Here is a 27208-nt window from a genome sequence, read left to right on the forward strand (position 1 = left end):
ACAAATGCAGTCGATTCCAAGGCCAAGACCTTCAAAAAGTGGCCTCAAGACTGGTCTCGAGTACTACAACACTCCCTTCAAGCACCTGAAAACCTTCATCGAATATCCACACGCAGTTCTTCCTTGTAATTCCATAAATGACATGGCCTTACAGAATACTGAAACTCTGTCAAGTTAAGCAGAAAGTTAAAACAGACACAAGGAGAGTGTAAAAGCATGCAGGACAAACGACCCACAGCGAGTCTTTTCACCGTTCAGTTTATTTCATAATGCCTTCATCATCACTGCCGTATACTGTGGTAAATCCATGATCAGAAACCTGAAGAGGAGAACCCATGAAGATTACTCCTGCATAGAAACACATCTAAAAGTAAGACTCGTCAAGTCTTGCTATTAAAAATTAAGTTTAAATCAAAAATAAAATGTGACCAGACAAAACTAAATTGATTGTGCAAAAGTATCGGTGGGATATGAGAGCAAGAAAACACATTCTTTTAGAGTACATGTTTTGGATGGTGGGAGACATCATAGACATTTCTCCCTCCCTCCAAGAACTTCATTCAAAGTCCATTACATTAAAAAATATCCTCTTTTTAAATCTTTTACCCCAACTACATGTCACGTAAAACAAGCACTTAAAATGCAGGCAACTTCTAAGGCAACATGTGAACTAAAAACAAACTAGATACTGTACGGAGGAACACGCTCCTCTATTTGTCCGCAAGGGCATTCCCCAGCAGATAAAATGTTTCCTAGCGCGAAAATGATCATACAATGTGTACTACTGGATAGAAAAGACAAAAACATCTACACGCAAAAACAATACTGAAGTCGAAAGAGGAAGAGGATCCAGAAGAGGGTGTAGTTTGGAAAGCATGAGGAGCAGGTCAGGTTCACACCCAGCGTTCCTTTCTCAGGGACAGGAAGTTTGTCCCTCTCTGACCTGAAGACATCACAACTTGAAGGACACAGCTGAGGTGGTGTGTGAAGGGCTCATGCTCACTATTAAAAAAAGTTGGAGATAAATATGTTGATTTAAGGGGTGGGGGGTTGGGGGGGGTTTGCATATCAGTGATCCTGCACATTACTCACTGACAAGCCTTCGTCTGGTTTTTCACATTGTGGAGGACGGAGGGGCTGTCAGGAGCAAACATGTAGCCACACACCCTGCCATCAGAGGACACACAGCTGCTGGAGGAGGGGCAAGGGGGGGGCAATGATTGTTTGGTCTGCGCTCACAGAAGTTAGGATGTGCAAATGTTCAGAGGGACGTCATGTGCAAATGTCCAAACCAGAGCGAGGGTCTACAACATGCAGGACACAGGAGAGGTCTTGGACAGAGCAGTGTGTGTGTGAGAGTGGGTAGTGTTATAGTGCCGGAGTGAGGAGGGGGCAGAGACGGGAGGGGGGTAGCAGTTCATTTGTCTCCCGTCTCATCACGACGTGCCCTGTCTCTTCTGTTGCTGCACCCGGATCAGATCCAGCTGTTTTTTGCACTTCTGGAAGTACGTGGACAGACTCTTGTTCTCCTCCAGCAGCTTCTTGTGCTCCTGCACCAGACGGGACGTGTTCTGCTGGTCCTTCTCGTCTTGGTCCAGTTCAGCGATGAGCTCCTTCCTGCACAGGGGAAAGATGTAGAAATATTACCACTCTCTTGTCTACACCTGAACTACAGAGGGTGGTGCTGTCACTACATTAGGATATCAATATTTTATTTTTTTGAATGAAATATTAAAATACTATATTCAGTTTCTTACATATTTATATTTTGTGTAAATATTGTCTTTCTTTTTTATTTGTCTCAATAGTCTTTAAAATAGTTTTTAAAAGCAGCACAATAGTTTGCTCTTTTTATTTAACAAAACCCTACGTATTCTTCTTTCTGTGTCTCTATATGCTCCATTTACACCAAAGCTAATTCCTGGTTGGTTATAAAAAAACATTCTGATTCTTCAAATGCTCCGCTGCATTTATGGAATTATACATTTTGAAAGATAAAAATAAATGAAAGCGGAGGATTTCATTTAGTCCTCACAGATGTATAACGTTCAGTCATTGCAGGGTTTTTATACAGCTAGAACATATGTTTTTAGGTATTAGTCTAACTGTTACAATTAAAGAATGAATGGATAATGAGCAGATAAAACCACTCTCAGCACGCACATTTATGCAAAAAAATCTGTTTTGATAAAACCTAGCCCCTGTATTTCACTCGTTCTGCAGCAGCCTAGATTATATTAACTGTAACTTTACAATATAGGAGCCACATTTAAGTGTATTTTTTTTCTACTGTGGATCTATTCGCAAGTCTTATTCATGCCTCTTCTCTATTTCAGCCAGAGGTGCGCCTTGCTCAGGTGGTGAGGTCGCGGCTTAAGTTTTAAGTTGGAGGTACGGTGTGTTACGGGGGGGAGCAGCCAGGCAGCAGCGCTACAGAGATTGACCGCAGCCGCAGCGTGGAGAGATTAGTGGAATCTGCTGCCACAGTGAAAAGCTTGACGTTAATTTTGTTTTCTTATATTCTTTTCGTTTTTTGCAATAAACTTTAAAGATCAGGAACTCACAACGACCATTGGATTTTCTTTTACCTAAACGAACTGCAAGTCAAACACTGCTTCCCAGCCCTAAGCTGTCATATGTGGCCAACAAAAGGAACAGAGAAATGGGAGTTTATGAGACGGTTCACAAAGGATTTGGCCACTACAACAATGAATGCATTTTGCCCCTTTCATTTCCATCAGAAGGCTTTAGTGAGGATCTTTCAGCAGCCCTGTCCTTTGAGTTCACTTTAGGTAACCTTGTAAAGCTGCATTGACATGTATCAGCATGTCATTTCCTGTTGGTTCAAAATAGAAAAGCATTCAAACACATGAACACCAGATATGGGTTCTAAATGATGAGAATGTGGATTGAAACTGGTTTTCCTTGGTCAAACTAATGAAGACGATGCTGTTTTTATACACTACTGATAATGCAGGTTTATGGCAAATTTGATTTGCTGCCCCCTCCCTCTGGAACTCACTCCCCAACACACCCATGACCGCCCTGATCTCACCATGTTTAAATCTCAAATCAAAACTCAACTTTTCAAAACTGCTTTTAATCTGTAATTTAATGTCTTGTTTTGCGTTCTGTAAGTGTTTTAATTCTGTTTTAATGAATTCTACCTCCGTAAAGTGTCAGAGTTTTAAGAAAAGCTCTCTATAAATAAAATATACTATTATGTATCGAACATCCTGTTTTATATTCCCTTAATTTCAATAGTGTTTACTTGTCTGACAGTTTATAGATTATTTATCTTCATAGTCGACTGTATATATATCTTCTCTGTAATGCCGGTTTAGTTTTTATTTAGTTTTATTTCTTCTTTTATCTAAACTTTAGCATTGTTTATTTCTTCTTTTTATTTCTAATTATTTTCTATGCCTTGTATTGTTTTATGCTGCTGCAACAACAAATTCCCAGTTTGGGATTAATAAAGTACTTCTTATCTTATCTTAAATGGATTATTATTATTATTAACGATCTAAAAGAAATAAACATGTATTTGGAATAAATGTTAATGGTTTATAGAATAAAACTAAAAAGTTCATTTCTTTTAAAAACAGAAAACTATCAAATGTAAAACCAGTGTTACAACAAATCCTTTTCCAGTGGTCTTTCTATCATTTCTGGAGCTTGTGATTGGTCAGCTGTACACTTCCACCATAAAATGTGTGTTGGTGGGGGGCCTGGTTGTTTGTGCTGGCCCTGTGGCACGCCTGTATGTGAAACATCCCCCCGGTTGTGCTTGAACACTGAACATGGCATGGATCAGATGCAGTGTGGATGCTAGGAGCTGCTGGACCTACTTCCTCTGGATGAGCAGGGCGATCTCCGTCTGCACCTTCAGGTATTCCTGCGCCATCTTGCAGTGCTGCTCAAACACAGCCATGGACTCTTTGGAGTTGGGACAGGGAGCAAGAGGCTGCAGACACAGACACAGACACAGACACAGACACACACACACACACACACACGCACATTGCTGGATGACTTGCTGCACAGTGTATTTATATCAGCTATAGTCTGAGCAGATAATAACAGCCAATAGCGAAGTGATGCTGCCAATGTGTATTAATATTCACACTCCACTTTCAGGTTTAATCCCTTCATAATGAACTCATTTACAGTGTCCTTCAAATCCTCTCTGAGAGAAGAGGGTAGCCATGACGCAATGCTGACAATATTTCAGTTATTAAATGTCAGATGGGTTTCAGGTGGTGCTGGAGGCTGAGTGTGGTGTACCTGCAGCTGGTGATCCAGGGTCAGATAGGCCATGGGGATGGAGTTGTCTGAGCCATTGGTGTCTGAGGAAGGCAAGGAAGAGAATGAGAGGGGGGGGGGTTATTTTCAAGGCAAGAGGGTTGGGTTCAACACATTTTTCCTCAGGAATAATCTCCGAGGTGACTTACAGGATCAGTGGACTTAGGGGGTTTAATTCAACATTAACAGTTAAAGAAAAAGGCATCATAGCCCCTGGGAGACCACCACACTCACAGCAATACACACTCCTTTAAAGACACCGCTGACGTGCGATAACACTTTTGTGCAATATGTAAATTGGAAACATTTATTAGGAATGTTAATGTTGGATAGATGAAGAGAGACGGCAATTGAAGGAAAGTGACAGCCAAACATTCAGAATTGAGATATAGTTAGATAGATTCAGAGTTTTTAAGCTACAATACTCTTTCTTCATGACACTTGTACATAGGTTCATAATACCTCAATCAAACTTTTACATTATCATAGTAACATCCCCTGTATATATTTCCAGCTTTCAAAGTGTTTGTGTTTCCCATATGAAAAATAATATATTTTTCAAAACACGTTTTTACATTTTTGGTGTGATTCTGGGTCCAAAATGTTCATATAGTATGTAAGAATGAAAAATATAGCTATCAGGTTATATAGGTGAGGTTGTCATAAAAAAAAAGATAACACTGACATGCTTAACATTTCTTAATGGGGTTTAGTGAGACAAATCAACGAGAAAAAGGAGATTAAAATCGGCCAAATTAGCCCCAAGACTCTAAAGGGTTAAATTGGAATAACTTTAATTTGTTAATTTGAAATATTATGTGCCTGCCCTTTATTTATATTTTCACCTCTGCTGAAACAATTTGAATTTCCCCCATGTGGGACGAATCAAGGTTTTCTGATGCTGATTCAAAAAGCTTTCTGTGGGGGTCTTTCACTCCCAATACAGTTTGAAAGAACTCTGGCCAAGGTCACAATGCAGCTGTGATAATAATAAAAATTATAACAGATTACATTTTAATAGCTCCTTTCACAGGACCCAAGGCCGCTTTACATGGTGTAAGAACAGACAAAAACCAAACAAACAAACAAACAAGTAGGGCAAATAATAAAGTACAAATTAAATCAATTAACTAAATAGCAGTGGGGAACGCATCGGATCTCATTGTATCGGGGAATGGAGAGCAGGCACGTGTCCGAGGACCGCAGACTCCGAGAAGGGGGTGTAGGGATCGAGGAGGTCTGATAAGTACTTGGGGGCGAGGGCATGGAGAGATTTCAATGTGAGGATGATTGTTTTGTACTGGATCTGGGACTCGACCGGAAGCCAGTGAAGGTAGATGAGGGTGGGGGTGATGTGATGCCAGGGTTTGGTGCGGGTGAGAACCCTGGCAGCAGGTTCTGGACATGCTGGAGCCTCTCCAGGGCTTTGCTGGGAACCCCCGGACAGGACTCCATTGCAGTAGTCCAGATGATAGATGTAAACAGTGTTGTTGTGGACCAAACAACTCGCAGCCCGAGAAGCTCTTCCAGGAGCTCAGGTTTAAACACAGCTGTTAGGGTTCTACTCCTGGTCCAGTATTTCAGCTGTTCCTCATGATAAAGTGACGCCTATATGTTTTTTAATGTTTCCATAAAGAAGTGCTTGTTTTGTTACTTTCATAAATACTATATTGTTGGATCAAGTGGGACATCTTTCTTGCATCAATGCAGCTCTATTTTCTGCATGGACAAATATTTAGGACAAGAAACAAGGGAACAGACATCCGACCTTATAGTGCAACCAGTACACAAAATGAGTTCTGGACCCTTTAATGTCCGTCTGATCTGGGATTAAACTGTACTGAACTTATTAATTGCTTTCTTTATCTATGTGGGCTTTTAACTATTGGTTTGAAATGTGTTTTTTGCAATGAGAACCAAGTAGCCTGAAGGAGCCACAGTAACAACCACAGAGCCTTTCTGAAAAAACTCAGAGACTTTCAAAGAGCGCTCTGAAAAAACACACACTGAGCAGCTCTGCGTCTTTGGGCGCCCACATAGGGAACATCCCCCAAAAAATGAGGCTGGCTTTACGAACTCTCGTGCATTAGCCATCAAGTCAGTTTTCTTCATGCTTTTACAATGATTACAAACTAAGCTGTAACTCGAGGTCTGTCTCGTTTCTTAACTTATGGAGAGAAAGGGGAAAACACTCCCTCTAAACACATTTAAGCTTTTGTTAAAAACATTTTTAGGTGAAATTGTGTGTGATTGTGAAAAAGCACATGAGCACCTGTAGGGTCATCAGGGGAGAAGTACCCTCTGCTGCTGGGCTTATCAGGGGGCATCATCCTCACACTGGGACTGGAGGAGCGGCTGCTGTTCCTGCTCCCCTGCAGGAGAACACACAGGAATAAACATAAAAACATGAAGCAAGGCAGTCTTCTTGTCACGCACACATGGAGGCCAAACAAAGCTTACAGGAGAACATGTAACTTTGACCGAGTTTGTGACGCAATTACCACTGAGGAGTTAATGTCTACGACAAACTCCGGGCCATCACAGGGATGTTGTGACGGCTCACAATGTCACAGTAAGAGACAGTACTGACGTTGAGAAGGTTGGACCAATGCCAAACTGGTCCTGAACATTTCAATGAGTTGTGTAATAGCTGAACTTCCTCTTTTAAAATGAGCTTTCATTCCATAGCTGACTGTTGATTGCCACTGATTGCACATCTACATTTCTCAAAAGAACACTGCCAGCACTTTCTGTTTAATGTATTCATGTCAAGGATGTCAGACAAACTAGCTTCTCCCCACGTCTTATTTTCCATTTGTGCTTCTATATATTTGTTTTTTCACTGACTGCACTTCTGTCTGCTCTCAGACTTTGCATGAATTAGCTTTACTGCTCAGTCAGAGTCGTAAAGAGAGGAGAGCAACACTTGGCCGTCAATAGAAATACCACACTCACTGGCAGCAACATCGGACAATCTGCTCAAACGAATAAAAAGGCTTTTGGGTCTTTGTTAGGACTCTTGGTCTGACAGACATCGGCAAAAACTAATTTCTCCTTTAACTTCTACAGTTACGTCAGTGGTGATTTTAAGCAAAGTTCCAACATTTTTATCTTGATGTGATCGGCCGCACAGAGCGCTCAGGAAAAGGAGTCTGGATGCAGCACTTTTTCTCGAGGCGGGGGCATGGAACGGCACTCACAATTGAAAAAAGGTGCTGGCTCTCACAAAAAGCATGTAAAGCTCAGAGCCTGCAGGTGGCAAACCACATCTGCAACACTAACTTGTGGAATGTACACCATGTTGGATTTTACATACCTCACAAAATAATTCAATTTTCCAAATGTAATGCATACAAAAGATGATTGAAATATGTCTGGTAAAATAATGACAAACTAAACATGAACATTCTAAAGTTGGATTCTTTTGTATACAGAGAAACTACAACACCAGTATTCAATCTGAGATTAATCTGTCACCAGCTCACAGTGATTCAGAGTGTCTCTCCATATGGGAAGAGAAGTGAAATGATAACAAAGCAAATTCACACTCCATGATCAATGGAGCTGTCAGAGCACTGGGAATCCCACAGGCAGAAAATAACAATCTATCTCCTTTAGAAACAGGATCTCTGTACAAAGTCTTTACGCTGAACTCCAAATGAACTTTTGAATGCAGAGGTGTGAGTGTACTCCTAAACAAATGGAGCCTAATGTTTGGGAAAGCAGGAGGAATACTCTGAAGCAGGGATCATATTTGAGGCTGCGTGTGTTTGAGGAGAGCGCACTGATGTCTTCATCTTCTTGGAGCTGACATATCAAACAAATGTCATACTGTGGAACTTTATTTCCCCCACAGGATTTCTCTTTCTTGACAAAGAATGCATCACATCTTTTAAAAAAAGGCATCAGTCAAGAACCCACAAGACAGCAGGAGTGATGATGAAGATAAAATAAACCCCTGACTGGGTGCTGCTGGAGTTCAGCTTTATATTTTTAATGACACAAAGGTTGACATTTCAGCGGAAAACATGAGCCAGCTCTGAATCATTGGTATTAAATAGGTTAAATTATATTCAAGTCCAAATGAAATCACCATTAATCATGTCTAGAATTCAATTGATTCTAAATTGATTGGAAAAAAGTACTTAAGTTTTCATGGTGACCTTTGATTGACAGCTGTTTGACTTCTAAACTGACCCATGTTGACATGTTGTCTGTCTTTGAGCTGCTCACTGAGCTACAGCTAACTGGCCAATAGGAGAGCTAGTCTGTTAGCAGTGCATTCTTCCTATAGTGGATTTTGTTTGTTATTTCCTTCACAAAGATCAAGTGTAGCAAGACATTTTCATTCTAGATTGCTAGCTTGAAAGCAAAAACAGCTGCAATTGATACCTACTCTGTTGTTTCATTAAGCGGGGGATTAAACACGTTGATAAAATACTACAACACTAGAAAGATCTATTAAATCTCGTGGTTAGCTATATTTTCCAGTTACTGGTTTCCCTTTTTTACTTAATTGTGAAAAGAACTACAGAGGACCCCACCCTGACTCATACAACTACTGTGACTACTGTCAAATGTTAGATTATTTAACTTCATAGTCAACTGTATATACATAGACATACATATACACATACAGTGGGGCAAAAAAGTATTTAGTCAGCCACCAATTGTGCAAGTTCTCCCATTTAAAAAGATGAGAGAGGCCTGTAATTTTCATCATAGGTATGCCTCAACTATGAGAGACAGAATGTGGGAAACAATCCAGGAAATCACATTGTAGGATTTTTAATGAATTAATTGGTAAATTCCTCGGTAAAATAAGTATTTGGTCACCTACAAACAAGCAAGATTTCTGGCTCTCACAGACCTGTAACTTCTTCTTTAAGAGGCTCCTCTGTCCTCCACTCGTTACCTGTATTAATGGCACCTTTTTGAACTCGTTATCAGTATAAAAGACACCTGTCCACAACCTCAAACAGTCATACTCCAAACTCCACTATGGCCAAGACCAAAGAGCTGTCAAAGGAGACCAGAGACTAAATTGTAGACCTGCACCAGGCTGGGAAAACTGAATCTGCAATAGGTAAGCAGCTTGGTGTGAAGAAATCAACTGTGGGAGCAATTATTAGAAAATGGGAGACATACAAGACCACTGCTAATCTCCCTCGATCTGGGGCTCCACGCAAGATCTCACCCCGTGGGGTCAAAATGATCACAAGAACGGTGAGCAAAAATCCCAGAACCACACGGGGGGACCTAGTGAATGACCTGCAGAGAGCTGGGACCGAAGTAACAGAGGCTACCATCAGTAACACACTACGCCGCCAGGGACTTAAATCCTGCAGTTCCAGACGTGTCCCACTGCTTAAGCCAGTACATGTCCAGGCCCGTCTGAAGTTTGCTAGAGGGCATTTGGATGATCCAGAAGAGGATTGGGAGAATGTCATATGGTCAGATGAAACCAAAATAGAACTTTTTGGTAAAAACTCAACTCGTCGTGTTTGGAGGAGAAAGAATGCAGAGTTGCATCCAAAGAACACCATACCTACTGTGAAGCATGGGGGTGGAAACATCATGCTTTGGGGCTGTTTTTCTACAAAGGGACCAGGACGACTGATCCGTGTAAAGGAAAGAATGAATGGGGCCATGTATCGTGAGATTTTGAGTGAAAACCTCCTTCCATCAGCAAGGGCACTGAAGATGAAGCGTGGCTGGGTCTTTCAGCATGACAATGATCCCAAACACACCGCCAGGGCAACGAAGGAGTGGCTTCGTAAGAAGCATTTCAAGGTCCTGGAGTGGCCTAGCCAGTCTCCAGATCTCAACCCCATAGAAAATCTTTGGAGGGAGTTGAAAGTCCGTGTTGCCCAGCGACAGCCCCAAAACATCACTGCTTTAGAGGAGATCTGCATGGAGGAATGGGCCAAAATACCAGCAACAGTGTGTGAAAACCTTGTGAAGACTTACAGAAAACGTTTGACCTCTGTCATTGCCAACAAAGGGTATATAACAAAGTATTGAGATGAACTTTTGTTATTGACCAAATACTTATTTTCCACAATCATTTGAAAATCAATTCATTAAAAATCCTACAATGTGATTTCCTGGATTGTTTCCCCCATTCTGTCTCTCATAGTTGAGGTATACCTATGATGAAAATTACAGGCCTCTCTCATCTTTTTAAATGGGAGAACTTGCACAATTGGTGGCTGACTAAATACTTTTTTGCCCCACTGTATGTATATATATCTTTTCTCTAATGCCAGTTCATTTTTATTTATATTTCTTCTTTGAGAGGTCTAAACTTTAGCATTGTTTATTTCTTCTTTTTATTTCTAATTATTTTCTATGCCTTGTATTGTATTATGCTGCTGCAAAACAAAAAGTTCCCAGTTTGGGATTAATAAAGTCATTCTTATCTTTGTCTTATGTTCACTGTGTTTTCTTTCATTGTAAGCGTAAAGGAAGCAATTGCATTACAAAAAGCTTTCTTCCAGACCTGTTTTAAATTATTAAAAACCCTCTGCTATGATTAATATTTGCTTTACATTGCTTTCAAAAAAAAAAAGGTAAAAACTGCACAACAGATGGTGGTGTGGTGCAGAGCTACAATTGCAATTTTATGCAATAGTTTCAACCACTGGTCAATTTTATGAAGGAAACAAAGTTGAGATCCGGTAATACGTGTTTCATATAGATGACTCATCTGTTGTGCAACCCAAAACAACCAATAGCAGAATTAAAAGTGTACTCTTTCAGCGTTCACTTCCAGGGACTGACAAGGGGTTAGTGGACTGTACAACACACAATAAGTCCACAGTGGGATTGATAGGTTTAGTGGAAAGAAGCTCCAGTTCAGGTTTACATCCAGAACCTGCACTCTACCATGTTTGACTTTCACTATGCTAATGCTAACTATCTTTAAGACCCTAAATAAGTACATTTACTCAAGAACTGTATTTAAATACAGTTTTCAGGGACTTGTACTTCTACTCCACTACACTTCAGAGCTAAATGGTGTACTTTTATTGCACTTCATGTATTTAATCCCTTTAGTTACTTTACAGATCTGGATTAATGATGGTAAATATAATCAGCCCTTAAATCAGACTTTAGTTCACCTGCAGTAAATCCAGCAGCTACCCTGCAGTATACAAAGCCATTCAAACTAGCTGCACCTTTACCAGCTCTGAGAACACTTTAATGATCAATCATTATAAAACACATCAGATATATTATTCTGAAATGGACCAAACAAACAATGACTACTTTTAGTAGTCACTGCAAAAGAGTATTCCTACACTCTGGTACTTCTACTTTTACTAAAGTACACAATCTGAGTACTTCTACTTTTACTCAAGTACACAATCAGAGTACTTCTCCCACCTCCGTAACTAGACGGCATTTTACTTTCACATTTGTGACAAAACGAATCTAGCTTGGCTGGGAACGTACACATCTTAGATTTTCATGTACATCCCTTTTTCCAGTAGAAGAATGTTAAAATGCCTCTCTAGAGAATAACTCTGCACTATATAAGTCAAGTCAAGTCAAGGACATAAACATTAAAAACACAGAGACCGACTTGTCTTAGCAATGCCTCGCCGTTCTGAGTGTGTCTGAGTCTTACCTGGCTGGACTCTGAGCAGATGCCGGGCAGGTCCTGCACTGACCGGCGTCTCTGAGGCTCGCATGTGGCTGTGGACAGGATGAACAGAGGACAGAAAATGAGCAGTGGTGATGGCAGATAGTGATGGCTGGAGATTGGTGCCCGTGTTTGCTCAACAGAGATCCAGGCTCACCCGGGCGTGGGAGGGGGACAGCTGCACTGATTTAACCCTGTAGGTCCTGGCCTGTCAACATGTGCTGTGGCATGGCTACAACATGACCACAGCGCTAAAAGCATCCCGCCCCACTGACAGTGTCCTGCATCATACACACTTGACGGGCCCCACTAGATGCATCCAAGAGAATATGTCATGACATCACATCAATTGTATCACTATTGATTATTTCTTTGTCTGGCCGCTGAAAATAGAAGTCGATGTTACTAAACAGCATCATATTTAGGGCAGGTAAATATATATAGTTTTTGCTTGATTGCAAAAGTCTATTTTTGTGCAGTTGTTTGTATTTTATGTGCATATGATTGCATGACACACAACCATTGACTTGTCATTCAGCCCTGTGAAACCTGTTTCTGTGAGTCGGCTGTATGTGAACCAATTTGTAAAAACTGTATCTGGAAGCAATTATTTTACTGTCTTTTTTATTTATTTATTTTTCCCTGCTCTATCTGTCTTTAAAGTTCCTTAAAAGTCTTTAAATGTGCTCATGCCCAGCTGCATTTTTGGGTTGAATTGCGCTTATTTCTTAATCTACAGTATACATATGTTCAACTGAAGCCCAAACACAAATAAGTTGGCATACATAGTTCCTATATTACAGCAATGTTCAACATAAAGTCATGTGTATTGCACTTTTTTCCTATTTCCCGACCTCTATATGACCTAGAATTCATGAAGTGAATTCCACTGACACTTCAGAACGAACACAGAGGACTGAGTGCATCTGCTCTAGGCTAGACAGGCTCTTTCTAAAGGAAACAACACATACCAACACACAAACAAACACAAAGGACTGAGCAGAACTCTCTACTGGAATTCATTTTTTCATTAGTTTATTCTCTGATTTACTTTTTTCTAACCTCACAGCCACGTTTCCAGTTGTTGCTCAGTGAAAGGGGTGTAACGGTACATGCACTAATCCAGCATCAGTACAGGATGTATTCTCAATATGTGGCTTTCTTCAGTTTGGTGCATCCCTTATACACAGCTCCTGAAAAAATTAAGAGACCACTCCACATGGTTCTTAAATCTCAATCTCTACATGTATGGCAGCCATTCCGGTCTGCTGAATTCCAACACAGAGAAATGTTGTCAGTCGTTTAAAGAATACAATAAAATAAATACCTATAAATAGTCAAACCAGAGATACCGATAATGCTGCAGTGGTCTCTTAATTTTTTCAAGAGCTGTATTGTTCTTTAGTCTAAGCCTAATGTATGAGGAACATATTTTTAAGAGAGAACTCTTCTTGGAAGCTCTGGCACGGGGACAGCATATGTGTTTTGTGAATGTTGGACTTCATTTCATCACTCTTGCCTCGTCTCTCAGGCAGCGCTGCTTTACTGCCAGCTCTTTCTTTACTGAATAAACTTGCTTTTCATAATGCTGGCTATATATTCATTTATCAAACTGTGCAAGTCTCTGTTCTTTCACAACAACACAAATGTTGACAAATATCTTGTGTTAAAAGTTCTAAATTACAAAGAAAAACCCTGGAAGACTTTTCTGTTGAAATGGAAACAGTTAATATTACAATTTCTTTCACGGCTTTAACATATAGACATTGTCCCTGCAGTATTGTTGCTGTAAGCTGTCAAAATACTGTGAAAATTCCTCTTTACTTTTGCTTTACATTCGCAGGTGACAAGTGGACAGTCTCTGAAACTATAAAGGCAATGTGGCACAGGAGAAATAAATATAATTATCAATTCATCTTTACATTTAAAATAGTTGATCTTCTGGAATTGTTGTTTATACCTTAGAACTGTGATTTTTTATATACCATTACACCCCTCCTCTATGACCACCAATGATGTATCTGCCTGGTAAAGGTCCAGGGGTACCCGTGCGATGATATTCCCTACCTTTAAAAACATGCATCATTTGACTTCCTTAGCAGTGGATCAACTTCTCCACAGGTAATGTGTCTCACCCAGCTCCAAATAAGCTTTTTTCAGGACATCCACAGCTGTCCCCATTCCTCTCATCCGTATCTGCTTGTAATAATAGCTTTGACCCTCATGTGAAAGAAATGTGACTTTGTCAAAGTTAATGGATGTAAAAACAGCAATAGGGGGAGAAAAAAAAAAGCCAAGCTTTCTCAAAGTCCTTTATGCATGAAAGGCAAGGACAAGCTGAAATTCAGAAGAACTGGTGCACTGCAAAGCCAGAGAGGGAGGAGAAGACAGAGCCATGAGTTAGAGGGGCAGCTCATCTGTGTCACCTGATCAGATGCACTGATTGACAGGTGACACAGATGATGGAAACACATCAACACTAGAGAAAACGTTCTGATTTCCTCACCAGATGTGATATTAACTCATGTTCTGCTTCTGCCTTCTATAAACACAGACACAGAGACACAGAGCCACTCACGTGTGTGTTACTCCAGGACCAGCTCATTTGTATTCAGGGTTACATGTGACGAGATTACGTAATCAGGGTACAAAAAAGGTAAATGTTTCTGATAACAATTACGTTAAAAAAAACCATTTAGGCTACTTTAATTCATTTATAATTGCATGCAGTAGGTGGATAGCGGCTTTATTAAACAAAAGTACATCCTATGCATTTGAGGAAATATATTTTCTATTATCTTAAATATCTTGGTTTCGGCTTTTCCAAGGTTTCATTCATTTCAAGGAAAGAACTTCTTATTGTTATTACAGTTCTCCTATTCTATTTGCATTGCATTTGGTTTGCCTTAATCCAAAAGTGATGGAAAGTAATCAGGTTACATTGACTAAAATTGGTTAAAATTGACGTGTGACTAGTTAGTGTAACCCTCCCAACCCTGATTCATGTATGTAGAATATAAACATGTTGTGTTTGGCATCCTATGGAGTGACACACAGGAGAGCTCCATGTCAGAGCACAGCAGCCCAAAACCAGCCAAGCAGAGCCAGCAGCACCCGGTCACCATGGAAACCCGGGGGTCCAGTGATACCTGTGACGACGATCTTGGGGACATCCAGAATGGTGCCGTATGATGCCGTTTTACGATGGCCTCGTTTATACGGCGGACGTGCTGCGGAAAACACACATACACACACAGCTGCGAACAAAACCAGCATGCAGACTGACACAGACTGGGAGCCCACAGGACCGGACATGTGGGCCCCGCTCATGCAGAGCATACATTGTACTTGCAGGGGCAGCATGCACTCCGTCCCTTCCCGACGCCTTGGAGTATTACTGCTTACAGCGCCAGCAGCCACCACATTACTTTTCTGAGCACAAACGGCAGCAGGCTTAAAGCTCTGCTGCCGTTTGGGTTCAAAGTTCAACACGGCGATTTAAGGACTGCGAGTGTTGATGGTGGAAATACAGTAACTCTATTCATTTATGGTCCAGTCTCCAGCTCATACAGTCCTGTCGTGAACCCAGATATGTTGAGTACACCAAGGTTTTATGTTAGAAATGTTTATTACGGGTCCCCAGCACTTAGAAACTGCCGGATGCTAACTTGCATATGTTGGACAATTTGCACAATTAGTTGCATTAACTAGCATATGCAGACAAAAGGTTATTAGGGAATTTGAATCAATTTCTGACAATTTCAGGATCAGAGATGGAAGTAATGAGTCCCCCAGAAATCTTGTTTTTCTATTGTCTGCATATGCAAATAAATGCAACTTAAGATAATTGTGCAAACTGTCCAACATATGCAATTTAACATCCGGCAATTTCTTTGTGCTGGGGACACGTACCATTCATTTCTAGCTTTGGTCTAATCAGCTTTTCCGGGTTCACAATAGGACGCTATGAGCTGTCAACTAGACTATTAAGTTACAGTGAAGCAGAAAAATAAAAAAGGCAACAAAAAATAAAAATTGCCAGTGCCATTGTAGCAGAGTGGTTCAGCGCATGCCATGTGACCACAATGTCCCGTGTTCTAGACTTGGGACTTTTCCTTTCTAGTTTGTCCCTACACTGACCATTTCTGTATGCTTAAATCAAACTCCATGCTAGAAGCTCCTGAGGTTTTCAGCAGCACAGAACAGCACTGCTGTTTCTGTCAGGAGATGGCTGACAGATGGGTCTGATGGCCCTCAGTGTACAGGGTAATATCTGTGTTTCTATGCTCCATCTCCACCTCCAATTGATAAGAATAACCCTGAAAGGGGAGGAGCTTCTGGTGGACTTGGAGAGGCCTCATTCAAATAGGACTTGCACTGACAGTCCTGCAGCATGCCTTTCCTGAGCACTTTTACTTATTTAAAAACCTCCTAAAAGCATGCTTATTTTCCCTGACGCACTCTTTATCCTGCTGTGTGATGTCAGGCATTACCTGCAGGTGCAAATGGCAGCTTGGGCTCCAGCTCCGACAGGTCAGCGCTCATTCTCTTGCTGTCTGATGATGGCAGGCACTGTGTCCGTGCAGGCAGACTCTCCACGCTGCCCCCCCTCGACAGAGGCAGAGACCTCAACGGGTCGGCCTAAGAGAACAATAGAAATGTCTCACTGCAGAAGCTTGTTTGGACAATATTTGCTAAATCACAGATACAACTTAAAGAATAATAAAGATATTAGGTGTGGTATTGGTTTACCTTTGGCTTGAAGTAAGGTGCGAACTGAGGCGTGATCTTGATAGTGTCGTTACTGCCTTGAGAATCACTGTGCTCCATGTTTGCGTCACTTTTGTTGCTGGTGCCAGTGTAGTCCGCATATGATCCTGTTGTTTCCCAGGAAACAGGACAGGAGAAATATTTCATACTTTCTGAAAGTTGGTGTCTTTCATCAAAGATTTCCAATGCATTTCTTTGATGGTTAAGAACACTAGAAACATTGGATAAACTCAGATCAAACTAATGACACAGCACTAAAGGCGCTATATAGACTATAGTGCTGTATCGATATCAAAGCTAACCAAAGTCCTCAACATAAAATCATTTCAGACATGATACAATTCTTTGGTGCTGGCAGGAAATCCAAAAATGTATTTTTATAATGATGCTTTCCAGGAGACTAGCTCCGGTAAATCCCTTACTTAAAAATTAATGAGTGAAATATAATGTTTCCTTCTGTGCTGATAAATGCTGGCTTTAACACCAACATCCTGCAAGGGTTTGAGGAGGACTCTTGTACCTGTACTGGTAGCAGAGTTGCTCTGTCCGTCATCTGAATACTGGTATGGATACTGCAGCGGTTCATCATATCCAGGGAAGTACTGCCAACAGAAAATAAATACAAGAACGAGTGAGCTTGGTTGGATTTAACATCTTTCTACCAAAGATGTGAATGAAAGAGTTCACTCAAGCATAATCCATAATAATAAGTTCAGTTCCCAGTTTATCAGGTGCATCAAGGTAAAATGACTGCCATACAATAGTGGAGTGATGACGTATTTTCTAGGCCCAACAGGACGTTAGCATCGTAAGAGTTCAGAAAATAGGATGTGGCAAACACAAGTTTATGATACTTGCACATTTTAGTCAGCATGATAATCTCCACATATTAACACTTCTGTGTTTCTTGAAATGTAAATGCAGAAGTAAAAATCTAAGGTTAGGCTATAAACAAACTATAGCACGGTCACATCACCACCACTAAGCTAACGGCGGCTTATGTTCGGTGTGATGATGATGTTTAGCAGTCTCATTTAGTCACTCATTGGCAAGAGGAATTGCATTTCAATTTTCTGTGTCTCTCTTGCACTGTCCATCCTAAATATATGCTTTTTTGGGTGTGCAAAATATTTGATGTTTGCAATTGCATTTCTTTTTGTTATTTACATTTTTGAATTGTTTTTGTGATTACAGGACAAGTGCATACAAGTACAGTGTCATGAATACACACGAGCAAAGACCAATAACAAATGACAAAATACAGATGGAGACCAGAAAACACATGAGAAATAAAACTTCTTTTTCCAGATGTGCATGTTTTAGAAAAAAAGATGACTAAAAACATTATAATAGGACTAAAAATATAATGGCAATTTATTCTAAATATACATAATACATAAAAATAATAATCTGTAAAATATAAAGTAATAATAGTCATAATAATAATTACAACAGCAGAAACCCATGGATGGTAGTTGGGTGTGAGTACTGGTTTGGGGCATTGACCTTATATAGAAGGTCAGGGGGAGGTGGATTTCCTAATTATATCTTGATTGTAACCGAAATATGTTCCTAAACTATTCCTGTCATGTTACATGCTGCTCTCTGAGATGGAACTATTTGCTCAGGGATACTGAATCATTCCCTCCAGTTCAATGAAAGCAGAGAGGGAAAGCCATGTGTGAGGACAGATTACCTTCATTAGATGAGTCATGATCTTCACTATCTCCTCCATGGAAGGCCGCTGGGAGGGGTCTTTAGACCAGCAGCGAGTCATCAGGCTCTCAATGGGCTTGGGCAAGTTTTTGATTAAAGGAGGTCTTGTGCCTGGATGTTAAAAATGAAGCAGGGGAACTGCTCAGGCACAGTCACATGAACAGATTACGTTTAGGATCACAGCAGACAAGCAGAGAAAGGCTGCAAATGTTTGCTAAATCCCCCATCTCCTGCTGCAAAAACTATAAATACTCAGGCAGATTCAGAAGGGGAAAATATTAACTTGTCCCCAGGTATTGTTAGTGTCCCATTAGTATTCTCCTTCATCCGTCTCTGTACTGGAATCATTAGCAGGGTGTGCTGCACAGGTGAACATGCCTTTTAGCTTCACTATTTATATTCAGTATTCCAGCAGGCCTAGTGGTCTGAGGACCCTCAGTGGCTAATTACGGATGGTTATGGTTAAGATTCTGTATTTCTATTGGTTATTTTTGTTGTTTATTCAGGGAAAACAAGTGGAAACAACCATTGACATTGCTTTATTTTATGTCAATTAAATAACACATATATTTGTGTAAGAAATCATTATAGACTAATGTGATGATGGAAATGCAAAACTAATAAAATAAATTATTATTTAGAGCAAAAGAATAAATGGTTACCTGTAATAATCAACCCATGTTTGTATAATTCAGTTTAAACTCTGTGTTGGCTCTGGGCTGCTAGCATACGTTACACACCTGACGTAGTAACGATATTCGTAATATGGGCGACAGAGTTTCCGATTTATGGCAGTGGAAAACGGTGCATTTGTCCGTCTGAATATGGAGCCTTTTGATCAGCTGTTTGGACAGATTGCTCGTGTTTCCAAGCACTTATGACAAATTAGCACTGTCTAAGACTCTACACTGAGTCTTGTAGAGTGTAACTATACTCTTGAACGCTCTGTTCTCTCTGCCATCGTTACCGGCAGATCTCTGAGTGTACGGCGCTGCAGCGCGAGAGATTTCTTATAGCGAAATGCAATGTCATTACAAAATTCATCCAAGAGGAATTTTGTAATGACATTTCAAAAACGGAGATGGTTAGATAAAGTGTACAAGAAAACGTTTATGTACCATAATGCATCTGAAATCTGTATATCACAGCATATCGTATAACACCGGGATCAGGTACCCATCCCTTTTGCTAACAGCTGGATATGACCTTTGCATCATCCAGCTACACACACACACACACGGTGACTCACCATTGTGCACGGCCCACATAATGCGGAAAGCTGGTCCTCCAATTTCATCGAAGGGCTTCCTGCGAGTGATCACTTCCCAGAGGATGATCCCCCAGCTGAACACGTCACACTTCTCGCTGTAATTGCTGCCTGCAAGGAGAGAAGAACCCACAGCAACACTTAGGTCTTTTTCAAACAGGGAGAACACGCTCCGTTTCACATAGCTGACTGACTGATAGGCAATAGGCAAGGCAATTCTCCATGGCACAATCGAGAAGAGAGCCAGGATGCGTCCAGGAGGGGATGAGGATGGAAATAAGGGAGCAATTTTAACAAGGAAAAGCTCCTGTGTTGCCTAATTACTGGGTATATTATGGCAAAATTAAAGTGCACATCACACACCTCTCTTAGAGTAGCTGCGCTGCACACACTGATGCTAATTAGTTGTGAAGAGTTCACGGTGAGGGCAAATGTGAGGCGTTTAATTGCTTGTCTTGTACCTTGCCTCCAAAAAAACAAGATAACGGTAAGGGCTAAATTCATCTTTCCTCCTTGCCCCCTCGCCTCATCATGTAGAAATACGTTAGGCTCCTGGCTGAATGAGAACACAATTTGTACACCGTCCTATCCCGGGGGAAATAAAGCCACCGGCATCCCGCCATCCATCTCCTCACTGTGCTTAGGAGACCACCATCAATAAAAGAGGAAAGTGAGATGCAGATGATGGATCAAGAATTTATCCCTCTATTCTGGGAGCACTGACATTAAGGTGAATAGTAACAAAACAAAGGTGTGTGTGAGTATTCAGAGGCTTCACTTGAGTAAAAGTACTTACACATTATTGTCAAAATACTACATTACAAGTTAAGTCCTGCATTCAAAATTTCACTAAAGTAAAAGTACAAAATATTAGCAGGAAAAAAGTAGGAAAAAAAGTAGTCATTGTGCAGAAAAATGGCATTTTAGTCTGTATATAACTATATTCATATATCTTACATTTCTATATTATATTGTTGCATCAAGTACCATTTTACTGCTGTAGACAAACAAAGTTCTGATTGACTTTTTGTAAAATATTTCAATAATTTTGTTACTTAAAGAGATAGTCCACTAGTTTAATTTTAGAGATGCGTTTTGTTAAATGTATTGTTAGTTAAAGTATATGTTTAATAACGTACTGGAGTAAAATTACATTATTTCCCTTTTAAATGTTGTGGAGTAGAAGTATAAAGTAGCATTAAATGGATATACTCAAATAGAGTACAAGTAACTCACAACTGTACTTAAAAACAGTACTTGAGTAAATGTACTGAGTTGCTTCCCATCTCTGACAAAGGAATACTGTAGGTGAGCTGGTTATTTGACTTTGAAGGATTCAGTGAGCGTTTATAGAAAGCAACAGATAACGGGGCAGGTATCCAAAGAACTTGGACTGACTCTTATACTTGCCTTCGAATACCTCTGGGGCCATCCACGCTGCACTTCCTTTGTTGTTGGTCATGTGGGTCTGAATGTCGCATGCAGTTCCAAAGTCACAAATCTTCAGCACAGTGCCACCTGCCACCAGAAGCAGACTGCAAGAAAAAAACAAACAGGAAATACACCTCATTAGACACTGAAAACACCCAAAACTTGAAATGATTAACAATAAAAGTAACACTTTCTGAAATGTTAAAACAGTGTAATAACCAGCTAGGTACAACATACTGGTTATACCGGTGGTTTCTTTACACTTTTTTTTGTCATTTTGGAAGCTCTTGAGAATGGTTTATGCCTTAATTGGTGAGATAAGATAACATAATGCTGTGATTACACATCATTAATAGCTTAACGGTGCCATCGCTGTACTTTAAATGGCAAAATATATCAGCTTGTTGACAGTTGATCTCATCACAGGAGATGGAAATGTAAGCGTAGGACAGGTAGTAAATCTGGGGAGATCATTAAAAGGAGCATATAAATAAATGATTGGACTGTAAACCCTTGTTGACCATTTGTCACAATGCGAGACCTTTTAATTCCTAGAAACTCCGCAGCACTCTAGGAAACAGACCAGCTGGTTGTTCCCGGAGAGTCCTGCCAAGAGCCTTCTTTCCACCAGTCTCCTCTGGGATCCAAACATCCTTCAGTCCCAGCATGACACTGGGGTTCAAACCAAGCGGAGAACTCCAGGGCAAATCAGTGGAGCCCATAGGGAGGTACCATTCCTTGAATGGCCTCCACGTTAAGAATCAAACCCAAAGAATTTAGATACAAACGGTATGTTTTTCATAGGTGTTCACTGTAGCACTTAAACAAGCGTGAAAACACTTCAGAGTTTTGGCTCAGGGATACTTGGAAACCAAGAACTAGTTGTTTTTTTAGGCAAAGATATTGGGCTCTCGCTCCCAGTACAAACATCTGAGAAGCCCTTTTCTATATAATAACATTCTAAAAGTTAAAAATAGCTAATAGCCATAGTCACAGTTATTTTTCCTCCTCTGTTCACATGGCTAAACAGAGCACGGCCAAAAAAGCAGGGCCAAATGACCATGAGCCAGAAGATCACTTGATCATCCAGAAAATTATATCAATCTGTATTAGAAACATTTTGGCTTCATGTGCCACTAAGCAACCTTTATGGAAAAAAAAAAAAAAAAAAGGGACCCGCCTCCAACGCTGTATCCAGTTTTTTCCTAAATCAATTCCTAAAATGCCCAACTTTACTGCAGAAATAAAAATGATTTTAGCCTGGTAAGAACATGTGTTTTTGTGTCTATACACTGTGTGCAAGTGAGTATTTTGACCATATCATCATTGTTATGCAACAACTTGAATGCATATTGGATTTAAGTGATTATCAGGCATTGTGTATTTTTGTAAAGAGGGAGGGTGTGGCCTAAGGAGATCAACACCCAGTGATGCAGCACTCTAGAAATTGCTAAGATATTGGGGTGTGATCACAGAACCTTTAAACGTTTTGTCACAAATAATCAACAGGGTTGCATGTGGAGAAAAAAGACGCAAATGAAGAGCTCCACTTCGACACTAGAAAGGTGGAGGTGGGGTTCTGGTTTGAGCTGGTATTATTATTATTATTTTATTTTTTGAATTTTTTGGGCAACCAGTTCCTTTAATATAGTGCAGTTCAGAAACGGGGAGACAGAGGGGAAGACGCGCGGCAAAGGGACTCAGGCCGGATTCAAACCTGGGTCCACCGCATAGGGTTCAAACCCCTGTATATGGCTGCCTGCTCTACCCACTGATACGACGGCCGGGCTGGTATTATTAAAGATGAGCTAGTTGGACCTTTCCTGGTTGAAGATGGACTCAAAATCAACTCCCAAACCTACTTTCTTCAATCAGTGGTACAGGAAGAAGTCTGCTTCTTTAAGAAGACCAGGATCACCAGGACAATGCTCGATCGCACAAATCAAGACACTCCTCTGAGTGGCGAGCCAGTAAAGGCCTTAAAGATGAAAGAATAATGACATGGCCCCCTTCCTCACCTGACCATAATCCTATTGAGAACCAGAGTGTGCCCTTCTTAAGCGGGAGATTTAGGGTGAATGATGACAGTGCACCTCTCTGAGCAGAGTCTGGGAGGCAGTGGCTGCTGCTGCACAAAAGTTGATGGTCAACAGATCCAGAAACTGACAGACTCCAGGAATGGAAGGCTTGTGACTGTTATTAAGAAGAAGTGTGTTTATATTGGCATCTGGTCTTTTCTTTGAAATGTCAGAAATGTTTTATTTGTATATTTTGATTTCGTTGATTCATTATTCTCACTTTAACAAATGGAAATAAGTAAGTGAAATGGGAAAAAATTAACATTTAGGATTGAGTGAGAGGGCTGTGGTTGTTTATCATAAAATAAGAATGAAAGTAATCTTCAAAAATACAACTTGCCGAAGAATTGTGCACACAATGTAGCTACTGTTCACAATGTTAATGTATGTGATGAATGGGAATTGTTATACAATTCTTTTTTTACTTTAATAAATGAGTGTAGGGTGGGCTGCTTTGAGTGACAGGCGGGAATGGTCAAAGGTGTCTGGCAGCTTGGTGTCTTCCCTTGGTATTTGAGACGGTGATAATTTTAGTGTAAACCAGCTTTAAGGCGTATTTGTTGTTCTGAAACAAATATCTTTGTCCAATAAGTCTTCTTATTCGTCAATAGCAAATGAGACGAAATTGTGCATATTCTCAGAGGTGTAAATTGAAATTGTGCATATTCTCAGAGGTGTAAATGCAACCATTTACACATCTAAAAAACATTAAAGTGTCTAAATAGAATAATACGTGATGGCTTTTGAGTTTACAAATTGAATATAGAAAGAACCCGCATAGGAAGAGTATTAAAGTAATTTCATAGTATAAAAACTATAAAATACTATGACTTTGCATCAAAAAATAAGGTGTTGCAAAACAAGGGAACGTGGTTGCTCCAGTTGTGAATAAACAAGGAAACATAGGTTCAGACCGTGCCTACTTAGAAACCTCAGCACACGGTTCTAGACAAAATAACCCCATATGTCCAGATATAAAGAGCTTGCATGACAACACCTGAGGAAGTACACATCATTTGAGTGATTTGCATTACTGTGTAGCTTTAGAAAAACATGAACACTTTAGGCACGCAACATAAAGACAGTCTGACCATTTGAAAATACAGTATTTGTTGAACCTCATTAACTAAAGAGGAGACAAGAGTGTGTGAGGTGAGGAGGAGGAGCATACTTGGGTGGCTTGAGGTCCCTGTGAATGAGAGCCTTTGGTTTCATGCCGTGGAGGTAGGCCACGCCCTGGGAACACTGAAAACACCAGCTCATGGCATGGGAAGCAGTGTAATAGGGGAGGGGTTCAGCACCATGCAGCACTGTGGACAAGAGAGTACAGTCACACACAATACACCTAAAGGGAACCAGGCTAAACATCAGGACGCTGTCAGACACACATACACGTACACGTACATAAAAAGGGCTGGCTACCTTTTTCTAAGTATTTCAACAAGGTTAATCCAGATGGAAATATTTAGTCATTCAAAAACAGTTTGTAAAACTCAACTGAATGACATCAAAGTTATGGTGCCATAGGATTAACTTTGATAAAGATTTGGTGAGTGGGGGAGAGAGGTGATTGTCAGGTGTAAAGCCCAGCAGAGAGTTTCATATTGTGGGCTTCACATTTAAAACCTCTTGGGATTAAAATATTTTCCAAACATTGAAGTTTGGGAAAGCAGATAATAGCTAGAGACAGTATGAAACACTCATGCATACATCAATAACTCCCAGGTTACTAACACATTGTTCTTTCTTTGTTTTGGCCATCAATTCAAAACTGCTGCATCAAAGTCCAATGTGGCAAAAACTATAAACTGAGTAAATGTTAACCATCAGCCAACCAGCATTCATGCATTTCTGGTCAAAGTTAAATCAGTTGGCTGCTAGTTTTGGTGTTAATTTACCACACACCTATGTATAAAAGGTTAAACAAACCTGTCCATCATCTGATTGCTCATAATTCTTGACCCTGTGGGACTGTTTTTGCAATCCTAAGATTTCAACAATACATTTTGGAAATGCAATTTTATTATAATGATAAAATAATGGTCAAAGCTAAATAATCATGACCTAAAAATAGGTATCATTTAACTGGAACCAGTGAAGGGCGTACTATTTTATAAACTGTCAATTAAGCCAATAGTGGTCCATATCCACTATTCAGACTAATGTCCTACTTATTAAACACAAGGTAACATTTTTGACGCATACTTTTGCTAAAACACTGGGACTAATCAGTCTTAAATAACACTGAGTATGACATAACGCATTGTTGTTTGTTTCCTCGCTATTTCCTAGGTCCATGTTGATATTTTCTACAGAACAAACAAGCATATGCTGCATGTCACTGTGCAAACAGATTGGACAGATGACTGAACATGCAAACAGTGGGGGGGTCAACTGAACAGTGCTGCTTTTGACTGTATGTGTGTGCCAAGCTGTGTTCCCTTAACTACTACTAAGGCAAAACCAGTGCTGACATGTGTAATATAAAGTATTGTTCACTCACCATTGTACAATGAGCCGCCTTCAGCATATTCCATCACCAGGCAGACCTGAGCAGGAGAGAATACCATCAGAAACATCAAGTAAACACAAGTGTATTTTGACACAGCATTATGGTGTGAGGATAGATATCATATAGCACATAATAACACTCCATTAAACTTACTGGATTATTGCATGAGCCATACAACTTCACAATGTTGGGATGATTCACACGTGAAAGCTGCCGGAGCTAGAGACAAAGAGGAAAGGTTTCACACAATGCCATGCGTGCTATTCAATACTTTAAGTTCACAAATATGTATCACCAAGTCTGTCATTACAAGTACTCTGCCGAGCGACTACTGATATCACTGTCATGAAGTGAAGCAATTTAACTGTAATTGGATAGGGACAATGTTTGTCAACTAAACATGTTGCAGTAATGAGAACAAGTATCAGCAATTAAAACAATACCTCAACAATAAAGGCTTTCCTCTCTGATTCACTCTCGATGGTCTTGATGGCCACATCTTTGCCTTTCCATTTGGCTTTGCACACAACCCCGAAAGCTCCTCTTCCCACCACCTGGAAACAGACAATTAAGATAACAGTTAGTCCAAGGTAATAGTCTGCACCTCCTTAGAGTACAAATAAACACAACCTACCTCCTCAACTTCAATATCCTCATAGTTGATTTCTTCAAACGGATATCCAGGAGGTGTTTCAAGTATATCGGCCGATGGTAACGTTAGAGACATTACTAGCTAGTGACAGCTAGTAACTTACTGAAAGAAAACAAATCAAAACCCAATGTTAGCGTCTATTCTGTCAAAGGATGTGCAGACCAGCTTCAAGACAGCACACAACAACAAAACTGAACGACTAAAGTGTAGTTAGCCAGGGACATGCTAGGTAACATAATGAAAAACGTTATCTAGCTTAACTTAAAAAGGATATCTCGGTTCGTAACATAATGCTGTCGCAGACAACTCGTCGGCTTTAGCCTGCTGTCAGTTAACTTAGTGTGATGCAGCCAACCAACTGCTAGCAGAGCGAACTGTAGCTGCACTAGCAGAACCGTCACTGATTTATCAACGTTAGCTTTTGTCTTACGTAATACACGACTACAATATCTTTATAAACCAAACTTTATCATTACCATGCCAGAATCGCAAGTAAAAACAAGCTACTCAAGGCCTACAGTGCCTAGTGGCCCAACCAGCTTGCTAAAGCCAGCTTGCTAAAGCTGGCTGGCCTTTGCTAACGCTAGCTACCGGGACTTATTAGCTTAAACAATCCGACCATTCGCAGTTGACTTGTCACCAGTGCCGGCTCTCTGGACATGGGGGTGGTTTCTGTTATTAATGTACGGAAAAGCGAGGAGTAACGTCCATGTTTAAAACCAGTCTATCTCTATCCACTTGACAGCCAGACATAACTTTTTAACAACTCGTGTAGCTGGCTTGCTAGGAGTGTATTTTTATTCTCCGCAGGAGCAGCTCCAGCAGGAAG

General features: G+C 40.4%; 1 protein-coding gene across 2 annotated transcripts; it reads right to left on the reverse strand.

Annotated features, from left to right (window-relative positions):
* Positions 1 to 242: 242 nt before the first annotated feature.
* Positions 243 to 27208, reverse strand: map3k7 (mitogen-activated protein kinase kinase kinase 7). 2 transcript variants are annotated; one of them, XM_063901996.1, is made up of 18 exons: positions 26999 to 27208; positions 26362 to 26481; positions 26171 to 26281; positions 25881 to 25946; positions 25719 to 25764; positions 24387 to 24525; positions 21113 to 21241; positions 19689 to 19813; positions 18420 to 18550; positions 17244 to 17325; positions 16706 to 16830; positions 16447 to 16594; positions 15103 to 15183; positions 11939 to 12006; positions 6578 to 6677; positions 4288 to 4349; positions 3852 to 3967; positions 243 to 1617 (listed from the first exon to the last, which is right to left on the reverse strand). In XM_063901996.1, exons 2-18 carry the CDS (start codon positions 26452 to 26454, stop codon positions 1437 to 1439), a joined length of 1803 nt encoding a protein of 600 aa, XP_063758066.1. In that variant the 5' UTR covers positions 26455 to 26481; positions 26999 to 27208; the 3' UTR covers positions 243 to 1436. The 2 variants fall into 2 exon arrangements, with proteins under 2 accessions (XP_063758066.1, XP_063758067.1); XM_063901997.1 differs by lacking the exon at positions 15103 to 15183.

The sequence above is a fragment of the Eleginops maclovinus genome, chromosome 15, assembly GCF_036324505.1.
Source record: "Eleginops maclovinus isolate JMC-PN-2008 ecotype Puerto Natales chromosome 15, JC_Emac_rtc_rv5, whole genome shotgun sequence".
Taxonomy (NCBI): Eukaryota; Metazoa; Chordata; class Actinopteri; order Perciformes; family Eleginopidae; genus Eleginops; species Eleginops maclovinus.

Excerpts from the sequence above, each read along its gene's own strand:
- map3k7 (XM_063901996.1), bottom strand. The coding sequence starts at position 26,454 with ATGTCTCTAACGTTACCATCGGCCGATATACTTGAAACACCTCCTGGA. Across the intron at positions 12,007-15,102 it reads CCCCAAGATCGTCGTCACAG|CCACATGCGAGCCTCAGAGA; the intron begins GTATCACTGGAC and ends TCCTGTCCACAG. Across the intron at positions 4,350-6,577 it reads CTCCCCTGATGACCCTACAG|ACACCAATGGCTCAGACAAC; the intron begins GTGCTCATGTGC and ends TGCCTTCCTCAG.